This window comes from Dipteris shenzhenensis, chromosome 15 (genome assembly GCF_047967505.1).
Source record: "Dipteris shenzhenensis isolate YYH24624 ecotype China chromosome 15, Dip_SZ_1.0, whole genome shotgun sequence".
Lineage (NCBI taxonomy): Eukaryota > Viridiplantae > Streptophyta > Polypodiopsida > Gleicheniales > Dipteridaceae > Dipteris > Dipteris shenzhenensis.
Window position 1 is genome coordinate 30,203,581 of NC_141610.1, and position 14,082 is coordinate 30,217,662.

At 43.8% G+C, this 14,082-nt stretch overlaps 1 protein-coding gene across 1 annotated transcript; it reads right to left on the bottom strand.

Annotated features, from left to right (window-relative positions):
• Window positions 1-11,228: 11,228 nt before the first annotated feature.
• On the bottom strand, window positions 11,229-12,417 carry LOC147893669 (cypmaclein-like). The gene is made up of 3 exons (XM_087386236.1): window positions 12,187-12,417; window positions 11,947-12,034; window positions 11,229-11,627 (listed from the first exon to the last, which is right to left on the bottom strand). The coding sequence occupies exons 1-3, from the start codon at window positions 12,247-12,249 to the stop codon at window positions 11,446-11,448; spliced, it is 333 nt and encodes a 110-aa protein (XP_087242362.1). The 5' UTR covers window positions 12,250-12,417; the 3' UTR covers window positions 11,229-11,445.
• Window positions 12,418-14,082: the final 1,665 nt, after the last annotated feature.

Sequence of the window (14,082 nt, forward strand, 5' to 3'; positions counted from 1 at the left end):
TTCTTTAGGAAACATGGTTTTTACACTTTTATTTTCATTAGAACTAGATCCCTTTATCATAAAAATATACAAACTAGTCACTCATTCATTTTTACATAACATAAATCTTCTTATTCATAGACATCCCTTTGTACCCTTGTTATTACCTTAAAAAAGTATTGAAAAATAATTCATTTAAGAAACGTCCCTCAAAATCACTCTCAACATAATAATATTATACATAAATAATTACTTATTAAACACATTTATATCATATGGCAATATCTTTCAAGTGTTTTTATAGTATTAATAACAATATATTTATGGACATGTTTCTACAGAAGTTTAAATTACTGTAAATAAGTATTAACTTGGGCTTATATATCACTCTCATAAAATACATGTAATATTTAATACTATATATGCAAGGTTTTCCAAAATATAACCCCATAGATGTGCTCTAATGGGGTTTTCTGATCAATTTGAGTGGCTGAATGACTATATTTGGACATTGGATGTGAAAGTTGTCACTTTTAAAAGTGCTGTCCAAGGTAGTTTTGCCAGCGAAACTACCTTGAAAGACCTTGTTCAAAGGGGTTTCACTGGCGAAACTACCTTGATGGCTTGCTTCAATGAGTTTTCTTTGGAAAAACCCTTTCATGAAGATAGGGTGAGAGAGGTTTTTCAATGTCACCCCCTATTAAGTAAAAAGTTGTAAGAAGGATCATAAGGGAATTTTCATAGAGAATTCTACTCTACATGTGGGTTTCTTCAAAAGCCATCCCATTATGTTCTCACTTCCCAAAGATTCACATAAATATTCGTGTATAAAATAGGCATTCCTATAATACTTTTCATATTTCTAAGTGAAACTATGTTTTCTTCTGATCCATTTTTGTCATATTTTTGCATAGTTGGAAGCTTTTTTTTTCCTTCGCTCGGACGCTCGGAAGATTTCGCTCGAAAAATGCTCGTCCCCGACATAGACGGGCCTCCATCAGACTAAATAATCATTGCGGATGGCCCAAATGCTGAAGACCGCGAGACTGTAAGCACTATTGTTTGTAGTTGTTGAACCTACAACAGTTTGTTGGTTGGAAATATCCTTAGCAGTAACAAATTTCCTTGCAGCTAACTTTTGTGCCAAAGAGAAGGCACACGCTAGCACGGTTGGTCGAAGAATTCATAGACGAAGGCATTGTCATGTACATTGCCAAGAACATTTCCTTTATGTGTGCAAGGCATGCTCTTGCTATGTTTGACTTTACTATCTTAGCAACAGTCCCAGATGGAAGTCTTCGTGTGGCATTGCAAGATACTTTCATGAGCCAAGTATCGCAACTAGGATACGGTAAAAAAGTGAGATGAAAACTTTGCAACGAATACCATCAATATAGAGCGTTGCTAACAATTTCTATGTGAATTTTCTAGGTGGCTGGTGTTCTGCACTTTATAGGACTCAATGGCCCACTGGTTGAGTTCTAATGTGGAGGTTGCGATGGCCCATGTGTGAGAAGAGATCTGACACAACCTTTTTGCTACACTTGCGATGATTGTGTTCAGACAATCTCTCGCATTCCCTTCTTGAAAGGATGTGTTGTGGACCGTGACGGTTCGTAAGTCTCCTTACAACTTTGCAGGAACCATGTCGATGACGCACTGAAGCTCAAGTGTCCCTTCATAGAGTTTCATAGTTGTAGCGTGGTAGCCATGAGGAACATGCTATTTGACAAAAAACCCTCGGGAGAGTTCACTGTAAACATCGTAGGGTTTGTGACCAATTTCACGATGTGGGTGCCTAGGATGTATTTCTTGCACATTTCACTGTAAATAGTTCTCAAGTTTTCCCCCTTAGCATCTTACACTTTTCATTTCCAGGCACTCCTCATAGGAAATAATTTCTAGCATTCCAACACTGGAGCTTCGCATTGTAAAAATTGTTATGAAAAATAAAACTTCCATGGTACATGCCATACAAATAATAATAAAAATCTTTGATTGGTGCAAGTCATCGTCTCTTTTGATTTCCAAGCAATCGACATATAAAAGACTTTTTTGCCTTCCAACACTGTAGCTTTACATTGTAAATCTCGCCATGCAAAATCTTCCATTGTACATGCTAGGCAAATAAATAAATGATTCCTTGATCGGTGCAAGTCATCATTGCTTTTGTGTTTAATTTGAAAGTTATAGTTGTTTATGGCCTCTCTAGAATTGCTTCAAGTGGGAGCACTGCTAAATGGTGCATTTGAAATCGTGTTGCCCTGCTTAGAGTGGGTCAATGATTTCTGCCCAAAATTTTTATGTGCCACACAACATGGACATACAAGCTGCTATTGCATCGTACAATGTACGCCTCGACAAATTTTTATTGCTGGAAACCCGGGAAACATAGATATTCTTTTGTGCATTCTAGCTCTACAACCAGCAACAAGCAGTTATGAAATTCTACAAGCCGTGCTAGCAAACAACAATATCTATGCCAATGCATCCACAAACCCAGAAAACAAGGTGGTTGCCAACAACATATCAACCACATGCATACGGCAAGTGGTGATCAACACCTTGAGGGTTATCCAGCATAGCTTGAGTGGTTCATTCAAGTTGATGGTGCATAATGGCAAGGACCTCTAGGGTTATCCAGCATAGCTTGGGTGGTTCATTCAAGTTGTTGGTGCACAATGGCAAGGACCTCTATTGAAGAGTTTGACATTGGCCAAAAGGACAATAAACGGCCACCTGTGATGATGCTGGATGAGACAACATTACCAACAACAATCGTCCCCTTGGTTCCTTTCAAACAGAAGTGCACCTACAAAGCTTGGACAGCCAAGGATGAGGCAGCACTAATCCAAGTGATGGAATTACTTCCAGGACAACTAGCAAAGATGATCGCATGCGCATTTGAAGAAAAAATGGGCCATGGGAGGTATGATAGCAAAACGATTTGTGGCAAGATATACAGGACATGGCGACAAGAAATTCATTGACCCTGGAAACCTCCACATCAGAATCCCAACCAAAACTCTTGCGAGTGTGCACCAAGCAAGCCCTGCGGCAAGAGGAAACGCACAAACAACAACATGGTATCGGTCAAAAAACAAAGTAGTTACTTGGCTAAAGTCAAAGACACACTGAGCTTTGAGTATGGAGGATGTGGTTGTGTCACATTCAGAACTAAGTTGAAGCTAGCACGGGTCAACCACAAAGAATTTATAAATCAAAACAATCTTTGGAAGCAGAAGGAAACAATTCAAGAAGCATATCTGTGCTCCATCTGCTTCAATCGTGTCAATGCCGGTGCAATGCCAAAATTTAGTTCCCTCAAAACAAAGCTTGTAACCAAAACAAGCAACATAGCAACTCTAAAAAAAGTCGAGGGGTGTTCGCCTTCCACTCCGGGCTTCCACTCCGAGAGGACACGGAGCTTTTGGACTCGGAGTACGTAGATGATACAGCCCTTTATGTCCAGGACGATGAGAGGATGCTAGAGAGGGTGCAGATGGCCCTGGAGGTCTTCTGCTCGGCCGCTGGTGCGAAAATCAACTGGAACAAATCAGTTGGTTTTCTCATAGACCTTGGGGCGTGTTCTCAGTGGGGGCGATTTCTGGGTTTCAGATGGATTCCACGGGGACAGACAGCTAGATACCTTGGCTTCCAGGTTGGCCTAGACATCACGCCAGCTCAGCAGTTTCTCCCGGTGCTAGACTCCATCCGACGGAAGCTGGCTTTCTGGAGCACTGCTAAGCTGTCTCTTGCAGGTCCTGCCCTGGTAGTTAACTAGGTCCTCCTAGCCACGGCTTGGTATGTGGCTTCCTGCTGGTGCTTCTCGAGATCCAGCGTGGCACAGCTCAGGAGGTTGGTTCGGAACTTCCTTTGGTCTGGGGAGGATGGTCTTAGAGATACCAGAGCCAGGGTTGCTTGGCAGACAGTCATTCTCCCGCAGGCTGAGGGTGGCCTGGGGGTTATCGATCCAGAGCTTCAGAGTCAGGCCTTGTTAGGTAAGCTTGTCATTCGCAGTTTGACCCCGGGGGGGCAGACGTGGAAGATGTTACTTCAGCAGGGAGTCGGCTCTTGTGTCTCGCGCCGAGGTGGAGAGTGGCTACCGTCCCTCAGGTGGATCTTCACTTCCGCCCCGCTCACTCAGCCCCGTTCCCCACTCGTTCGTAGCCTCCTCATGGTTTGGAGGCGGCTCCGTCTCAGTCTCATTCAGTCCCCTCCCAGCTGTCAGGAGGAGATCGATCGCCAGCTGCTTATCTGGAACGGTCAGGTCAGAGATGCCGAGGGCCTTCAGTTGGGGGAGAGATCACATATCAGGTGGGACGGCTGGATGAGGGGGCCAGCCCGGTCCCTTCGAGTTTGGAGGGATACGTACAAACATCTGGAGATGGCTGATCTTGCAGACGCAGCTGGAGGTGCACGTGGAGTCCAGGCGAGACGCACGGAGATCGACGGTGCGATCCCAGCTGCTTGATTGGTTCCACCTGAGCCTCAGGTCCTCATGCCTGGTGACACCCGCTGGCTGGGACAGTTCACCCCCCGTGGCATCCCACTGGTGGTCGCAGGACGTATGGATGACTCCTCTATCTCCTTCTTCGCGGTTTCAGGGGATGGACGACTCAGGAGAGAGGATGCGCTCATCGACCCCCTACTCCCGTGGCAGAGGGTTAGGGTCGTAGGCCTGTTGGGGAAGGTCTGGCGTACCGACCCTAGCATCGAGCAGGACCAGTTGCAGCTTTGGCGTCTTTGGCTCTGGGAGGGGCGGGCCTTGTCAGAGCTTGATTGGGACCCAAGAGAGTGGTGGTGGCCAGAGATTGTGACAGGACAGGGGCCGACTTCCTTCTTCGCCTACAGCACGACTCTGGACAGGCGAGTTCTCGGGAGGATGCAGAGCCGCCCCCCCACCCAGCGACCCAGCTGGTACGCACAGGGTATTTCCAGGTTCTTTTTGCAGGCATTCTGGAAGGCCTTGTGGGAGAGCTGGCGGCCACGGAAGATCTCATACTTCCTGTGGCTTCTTGCCCACAAAGGTCTTCCAGTGGGGAGCTGGTTGAGGCAGATAGGCCAGGACAGATGCTGTCAGATTTGCCATGCGGATGAGGAGTCACCAAAACACTGCCTGTGGAGCTGCACTCGTGCCCAGGAAGTGTGGAGGTGGACTTTCGGGCTTCTTACTCGCGCAGCACCAGAGCTAGGATTGATCACTTGGGGCGCGTTCTGTTGGTGCAGCACCGCACCTGGTCTTCATCACTTATTCGAGGCATGCCAGCAGGACCCCACTTTCCTTATCACACAGGGGACGTGGGGGCCGCTCGAGGGTATCCCACAGCACCTAGCAGAGGCTGATACAGGAGTTCGGGAGAGGCAGCCAGTCTGGGAGATTATCAGCAGCATTACAGGGTGGCACATCTGGACCTCGCACTGCGCGCAGATCCTCGGTGGCACCTCCTTATCGACTGCCCAGATCATGGCGGAGATTTGGAGTGAGATTATTCATACCCTCAGAGGCCAGTGGGACCAGATTCAGGGAGACTCCCGGGCCGGTCAGGAGAAGCGGAGACGCTTCCTCCGGGCTTGGGACACACAGGGCCTCTTCTTCGAGCAGACTACGCAGGGCCTTCGGTGGCACTACTCACCACCCCGATGGCTGTTCATTCACACTCATCATATCCCTCCGTGATTTTTTGAGTATGATTTATTATGCTACCTTTTAGGGCTGCGTCCGGTTTGTGAACGCAGCCCGTCAGCTATAAGCTGACCTCTTGTATCTTGTTTTCGAAGTAATATAATTAGCACTGTTTTTTCAAAAATAAAAAATAAAAAAAGTCGAGGAACGCCTTGTCTCCATGAGAATACCTTTCACATAGATCAGGCAGTTAACATATGAGGGTCAGCTCGGGCTACACAGGAGTGTTGTAAACGTGTTTGCTGATGTCAACAAGGCTCAGAGAATCTTGCCACGCTTCATCGATGACAACGCCACTATTGTTGTGGCCATAAAACGATGCCTGCAATACAACCACAACTACACTTGCGGCTTGGTGCGCCTAAACATTACCATGCGTGCTCTACTAGAACTCGTATACACCCCCTTGTATAAGGAGAACAACGTCCAAATCAACACATTGTGGACACATCGTATCAAAAAAATGCAAGACATTGCGGCCACCCCAGTGGCACCAGGTATCGACAATGACAATGATGAGACATATGAAAACAAGGGGACTGGCACCTTGGTGAATGGCATCTACACAGTGCAGCAAGTAATTGACTTCGAAGACAAACCCCTCAATGTTTCTCTGTCAGAGGGTTTTTCCTAGTAGGACTACTATATGACAAGCACTGCGAGGAGATGCCATTCCCTTCTCTTTTCTATGGGCAAAAGAGAGAGTATGGGCCAACAAGAACAATAACATACCAAGAAATAGTCAAGTTGGAGCTTAAACACAAGGACCAGCAGTTCGCACTATGCATTGCGAACATATTCTTCAAGACCATGAAAGTCCTTGTCCAGCAAATTGTACCTTGAGCTGGGTTAGAATGCGAAAAGGACAACTCTAAGGGATTTCTATTAAAGCACAGGATGCACTCATTGATACAAACATAGAACAATTGCTGCAATCAAAAATTGGTTTCTGTGACTTTGCTTGCATGTGGACATCAGCTGATTACAAGCGAAGGTTGAAACAAAATGTGTTTGCAATGCTCAGGCAACTAGGGCCACCCACATTCTTTGTGACATTCTCAGTTGTGCAGAAACATTGGGAGCCACTGGTCTGTTGCATGCGCAAGCTCAGTGATTTGGGCAATGAAAGACACACAGATCTCCAAAATGTGGGGAGGACAAACCCAATCGCTTTGGTGCAGTACTATGCACATAAATTTCGAGCGTTCAAGACATTGTTGAGGCAGGACGACAGCATAGTAGGGCCCATAGCCGAATTTGTTTTTCATCACTGAATTCCAGAATAGAGGTAGCCAACACAATCATGGGCTAATATGGGGAATTGGAGTACCCACATACAATGGCGAGAACACGTGCGAAGTCGAGAAGTTTGTGGACAACCACATTTGCATGGACTCTTCGTGGCTTCCATTGCATTTGTGAGATATTCAAATGCATAAACATAGGAAAACAAGTACTTAAAAAAAAAGTGTCGGTTTGGCTTTCCACATCCATCACTTAGAAAGACACGTGTCCTCCCAGGGCCAATTGCCAAGGCGGGCATAGGAGGAAATCAAAGGAGATTTTTGCAATGCTTGAAAAATCGAAAGCACAATCACTCACGTTTGATGAATTTTTGGCAAGCATATGTACAACGAAGAATGAATACATACTGGCATTGCGAAGCACAATTTCAAAACCCTGCTTGCTTCTACAAAGGCAACCAAAAGATATATACACAAATAATTTTAGCCCCACAATTTCAACACTATGGGAGGCAAACACAGATGTGCAATTTGTAATGAACCCCCATGGGGCAACCTCCTATTGTACATCCTACACAACAAAGATTGACAAAGAAACAACAAGCACGGTTAAGGAAGCAACCAGGCATACTCGACACACAACATATCAGCACTCAACAAGCCATTTACCTATGTCTTTCATTACCGCTCACAAGCGCAACAAGAGAATCCATCTACATAAACACAAGTGCAATAGATGAATAAAATCTTTTACTAAAGAGATGGTCACAACTGGAGAGTCTAGACCCAGATAGCATAGAAGTGTTCTTTGATGACATAATCAACAAGTACATGAAATGGGCAAACGCATTAGAAAACATGTGCTTGGCAACTTTTGAAAGCCAATATGACACCAAAGGAGGGCAACAATGAAAAAGGAGGCGCAACAAGATAATTCGATTTAACAACTACAACAAGCATACAAAATCAAAAAATGCCTCCTCTACCTACCGTTCAAAGATGTGGAGCATTCATTGGATAGCATACACCCGACTTGGCATGACATGCACTCCGGATGCAAAGAGAAAATCTTGGAAAACAAGGGTAGGTTCAACAATCAAGATACATTTAAGGACATCTGCATGTCAAGCAAGACTAATGGCACAACAAGTTCATCGGAGGCATCCAACATCGCGCTTGACACTAACAAGTTTGACTTGCAACAAGAAATGCACAACATGGGCAACATGAGCACATCAAAGGCAATGCAACATTATCCAGTCCACCTCTTGACAAACAAGGCATACTACTAAATGTACCGCCAAACAAACAAAGAGCAGAGTGGCATTGTGGACGACATACTGTTGAAAAAAAGACTAAGAGCAGATGAAAGGTTCCAAATGGAAAATATTTGCAACAATGTTGCTTGTGCAAGCGCTGCTATTGCTATACTCACACAAGGAGACAACGAATGCAGACGTGTCCAGAGTGCTTCTTCTAGCTTACACAGATGTACCGCCAAACAAACAAAGAGCAACGTGGCATTGTGGATGACATATTGTTGAAAAAAAGACTCAGACCAAAAGAAAGGTTCCAAATATTCATTTTCGGCAACATAGGGTCTAGGAAAATATTTGCAACAATGTTGCTTGTGCAAGCGTTGCTATGGCTATACTCGCACAGGGAGACAGTAGACGCAGACCTACCCAGGGTGCTTCTACTAGCTTACACAGGGAAAACAATAAGAGATATATGCAAAAGCATGATACACCGAGCTTTGCAACTGCCACTTCTCACAAAGCAATAACATAGTGCTTTCGGTAGATAAGCTATAAATAGTGTCAACACTTTACAAAAACGTCAAGCTGGTGATCGTCGATGAAATTTCAATGGTTGGTGCAAACTCGTTCATGGCAGTAGATATGCACATGTGTGAAATATGACACAAGTACAAAGCCTTTTGGTGGTGTAGACCTTTTCTGTGGAGACTTTTGCCCAGCAAGCTCCATTAAAAACTCATGGATATTCTTGCAATACCCAACGGGGCCCTCGATACTAGGATCGTGTTGGGCAACAACAATAAGATAGTACGACCTTCAACAACTGATGAGGCACACCAACACACCTTTCCTAGGAATATTAAACAAAATACACGTAGGCGCACAAACAAACTGTGAGCTTGATACGTTTAACAATGTCTATGTTCGGCTTGCTCTAAACGAGCACAAAACATCACATCTTTTCAACACAATCATAGCAAAGAACGAGCACAACAACCTCATCTTCCAAATGTTTGAAGGAGGCCTACACATTTTAATAACAACCAACCACAAGTACATAACTTGCAGCAAGAGGATCAAGACGCCTCTAGACTTGAGAAAAACAACAAGCTTACACAAACAAGTAAAGCTAAAACCAAGCATTATTGTTGAAATTTGCCCGGATATCGAGGACAAAATAGTGAATGGAGCAGATGGGGTCTTCATAGGGTGAGACACAAAAAGCAATAGTTTGGATTAAACTATCCAACAATGTAACAGGAGCAAAAGCTCGTGAATAAATAGAAAACACCATTGATTTCGCAAATAACAAGGGAGTTTCAAATAGGGAACAACCGCTTGAATAGTGTAAGCACAACACAGTTCCCTATACAACCAGCAATTGTAAGAACTAAACACCGTCTCCAAGGCTTGATAATGGACATGCCTGAATTTGAGTCTACTAGCATTAAAACACATGGGCTTACTTACACAAGTTTGTCAAGGGTGAGAGATGCAGCAAACTTGTATCTCCTCACACCTATATAGAAACACAATATAAGTAGACCCTAAGGTGATACGAGAGATAAATCACCACAAAAAAGACTCCCAGTGGAACCGCGAGGAAACAAATATTTGGAGCAAGGACAATGCAAGGATAGACTTGGTTTGCCTATACACAAGAGGATTCAATACACATTCAGATACCATCCTCGAATGCCCATACTTGAAACGCAGTAACTTTATGTTTGCAAGAAACAACCACAAAAAGCACAGACGAGGTGAGATTGCCAAACATTCTAAAAACAAATAGGGTTTGGGCTCGCAACATTCTTCGACAATAATTTCGAGGTGACATACGAAGAAATAATTGACAGAAAAGGTACAGAGTACATCCTCACCATTCTTACAACAAAGGGTAATAAAGAAATAGCAATAATCAATGTATACCGATCACCACACACATTCCACATGGGGCTTATTTCCGTAATCTAAATAGTACAAGGGAAGGTTAAAAGACCGACACAAACTTGCATAGTTGGAAACTTCAATATTGACTAAAACAATGGCAACAAGGGAAAAAGACTGCAAGAAAATGACAAACATGCATAGTTGGAAACTTCAATATTGACTAAAACAATGGCAACAAGGGAAAAAGACTGCAAGGAAATGACAAGAATGGGAATGTAAACAATGGCAACAAGGGAAAAAGACTGCAAGAAAATGACAAGAATGGGAATGTAAACAATGGCAACAAGGGAAAAAGACTGCAAGAAAATATGACAAGAATGAGAATGTAACAACTCCTCTTTACACCTACGACAATCCATAGAACAACTTTAAACCACATTTGACATCACCAACAACACACACTGACAAAGGAACACAATTTATATATTGGTCAAACCATTTATTGACGTCGCTTTTTGGTGATTTCTAGGATATCACAATTTACGGTAGGTCAAATGAACATCCTTCGACCTTGTTATTATAGGAAAAGAGAAAAGATACAAAAAGTGGTTGAATTTCAAGGTTTACTACCCACAACCTTTGCTACCCAACAACTAACAACATCACATTTTAGGGGTCGTTGGAGCACGTGAAAGTCTAAAGGTTGCCTAAATGGTGGGGTGATAGAGTGAACAAGTGGCGAAAGTGCTACGCTAAGGCTATCGTCAATCACCTTTTTTGGCCGTGTTAAAGGGAGGGAGCAAGTCTCTAACCTGTGATAGCCGGGTCATGTTACTTCTATGACTTTTAAAGCAACATTCATAGCGTTATTTGATTATTATCTTTCAAAATCAGCGCGTCTACTCGATATAATGTGTTTACTCCACTATTTTGATTACTATCATAGAATATACACTCTCTTGACCAACCAAGTGAAAAGCGTCACTCGTATACTGTTTTTGTGATTTGCAAAACTTTTCCTTACGATTCTTTTCTCTAAATCTTCTAAACTTCCCTTTCTAAACTTACACATCACCTAACTCATTTGAAAAATGACTAATCCTGTCTTTATTGCAGGACGCATACACCGTTTACATGTCACAAAAGATTTGGAAGATACTGCCTACATACTAGAAAATCCAATCCTAGAGTAGCCTCTATTGCAAAGCATGTCAAAACTGAAAGATATTGCCTTTATAGTGAGGAAACCCAATCCTAGAGCAGCTTGAATGTCAAAAATGGAACAACCCGGGTTGAGAACCATAGGAAAATTATGACCCATAGAATTTGTCACGATCGTGACAAGAACGGATTGATGCACTACGAAATCCATGGCATCCGAAGATGTTCATGGGCATTTGCCAGTGCCTTTGGAATTCTTGAGTCTGGCGTAGCAAGGACATGTCTCCCTGTTTCCTGCAGTTCCAGGTGGAACGCAGCTGCATATCTTGCAGCAGGCATTGCAACCAAACTGGCATCTCTTTGTTCTGCTTGCTTTGCTGCATCTAGTATTGCATAGGCCCGGACAATCTACGCACACAATTCGACCCATGAGAACACTTACAATCAAATCGCATACTTCATTTATAATGGATCACCCGCTCAATTCCTAGAAATAATAAGCCCCCATTGACTTACATCAGGAGATCATAAACTTGTCCTAGCAAAACCTTTCAGGTAACAAAGCCAAGCATTTTCAAAGAGACGTGAATATGCCTGATTTTTTCATGGCCTTCGATTTATCGCGAAGCAAGAATTACAGGAGGATCGTTTAAGTCTCAAGCTAGCTAAGTTATCGTCACTTAGCTTCGCAATGGAACCGTACGCTACTATTGAGCTAGAGCCTTACCTACAGCCAGCAAGTGCCTCCCCCCTTCTAAGAGATGATTACCATAGGCTTTGGACAGTCCTTGCTCAGCCGCGACAGACTGGGCAACCTGGACGACCACCTTTTCATATTAGCTTTCACGAAATTAAAAAATGCACATTGCATTGCCTTGCGCCTGTCGACAAAAACGTGTCTTAGACGCACATTATAAAGGTACGCATGCAACGACGGTGAGGGAGATGGGTTTCATTCATTACTTGCCTCATTGAACAGGCAAAGCATCACCACGGTGACTAACAGCATTGACATTTTGGATACCTCCATGTTTGGAATCGTTGACAAGAAACAGAGTTGAAGGCTAGGGATGATCGGAAAGATGGACCGACGAAGAGAGAGCTGAGGAGGGAAAGAAGTAACTGGCTGCTGCTATTTGAGAAGGGATGGTATTTATACACGAGACGAGTACATGAGACGAAGGATTACCAAAAGGAATTATTGGTGAATGTGGAGGGGAAACGTGTTAATGTGCAACTCATGGTTGGCTTGGCTCCACAAGGTCACTGGCGAGTGACAGATGAGACGATGGCCTACACGAGCCTCCCGACAGGAGTCATTGCAGACGTGCAAGCAGCAGTTGCGCGCCAGGCTGCGGGCCGCGGCACTGAACAGAAGGATGGAGTCATGGACAACCATTCTGTTTTGAGCACCGCTTTGCGATTTTTACAGCCACCTTCCTTACCAAAGAGATTGTAAAAGCCTGCAAAAGGATCGTGCGGCCTTCATCTTTTAACTGAAAAACCACAGGATATCTCAGGGAAAGACTTCCACCACCTCACAAAAGCTCTACAGTGAAAGCTTCACCGATCGATCGAACTTCCACAATTGATCAATGGAGTGGACTGTGGAAGCTTCACGGGTAGCAATTTCACGATTGACGCATCGTAATCTAAGAATTGAATTCGACAGTGGTACATGAATCACAGATTTCACTATCAGAGGATTGAATCTTTGATTTTGTAGTCTCGTTGCTCTCTGCGATTTTCACCGTATTCAGGTGCCACTTGCCACCATTCCCAGCGCATTGTGAGCTGTGCTATGACGTTCAGCTCAGTGCAAGCCAGCTAGGGCGGCTTTCAGCCGGTATATCTACCGTCCCGCCGTCCCGCGTCCCTCCCTGCCTCAGGATTCACGCGGAGCCTCTGCTGGTTCCATCAGTGACCAGTCCTGTCTCGCCATTAAAGTTCCGATTTACGACTCATGCGCAGTGGCCCTGCTGCCGCTGCATCGTCGATCTTGAAGGAGATTCTCCATCCGTTAGAATCAGCTGCTTTCGATGATTTCCAATTTACCAAAGCTTTCGCAAGCCCGTTTTAGATCGCCGGGCGCTTTCAGTCGCGAAACCAATGAGGAAACGATTGCAATCCGGGGCGCTACTTCCAGGCTCCAGCCTCCAGGTGTTGACGAACAACCCTCATAATTGTGGTCTAAGATACGCAAAACTGTGACGATTATCAAGTGCAATTCTTGTGGGCGGTTCATTTTCTGAGGCGTGGGTGCTCCACTTCTTTGCTGTGCAATCCGTAGAAGCCAAATATCAGCGTCCACTGTTGCCACAAGAATTGAAAAGATTGACGAGAATCATGAGCAGAGACAAAACGATGGACTTTGGCGTGTCGAGGAAGAGTGCGGTACACTGCAGTGTTTTTTTTAAATTTTTTTTGAAAAAGTACACTGCAGTGTTCGGGAAAAGAAAAAGGCTCAACTCTTACTGAATGACAATATAACTAGAAAGTTCAACTCTTATTAAATGGCAGTCAAGTCTCCACATTTGAAATTCTAACCAGAAATTGACTAAATTATAATCAACTCTTCATATTTAAATTGTAACCGGAAATTGACTAAAAAGGTTAAAATTCTAATGGGAGTTGCAAATTTGAAATTCTAACCACCAATTGACTACCAATATAGCTAAGAAGCCTAAAATTCTCATTAAACCCTCAAATCTCAAATTTCTAGCAATAATATAATTAAAAAGTCTAAAATTCTAATCAATTTCTAGTGACAAATAGACTAGTAATATAACTAAAATCTAACCACCTAGTTTCCTTTTTTAACTTGCAATCCAATTTGAAATTTTAATGTGCTGAATGCTCTCCT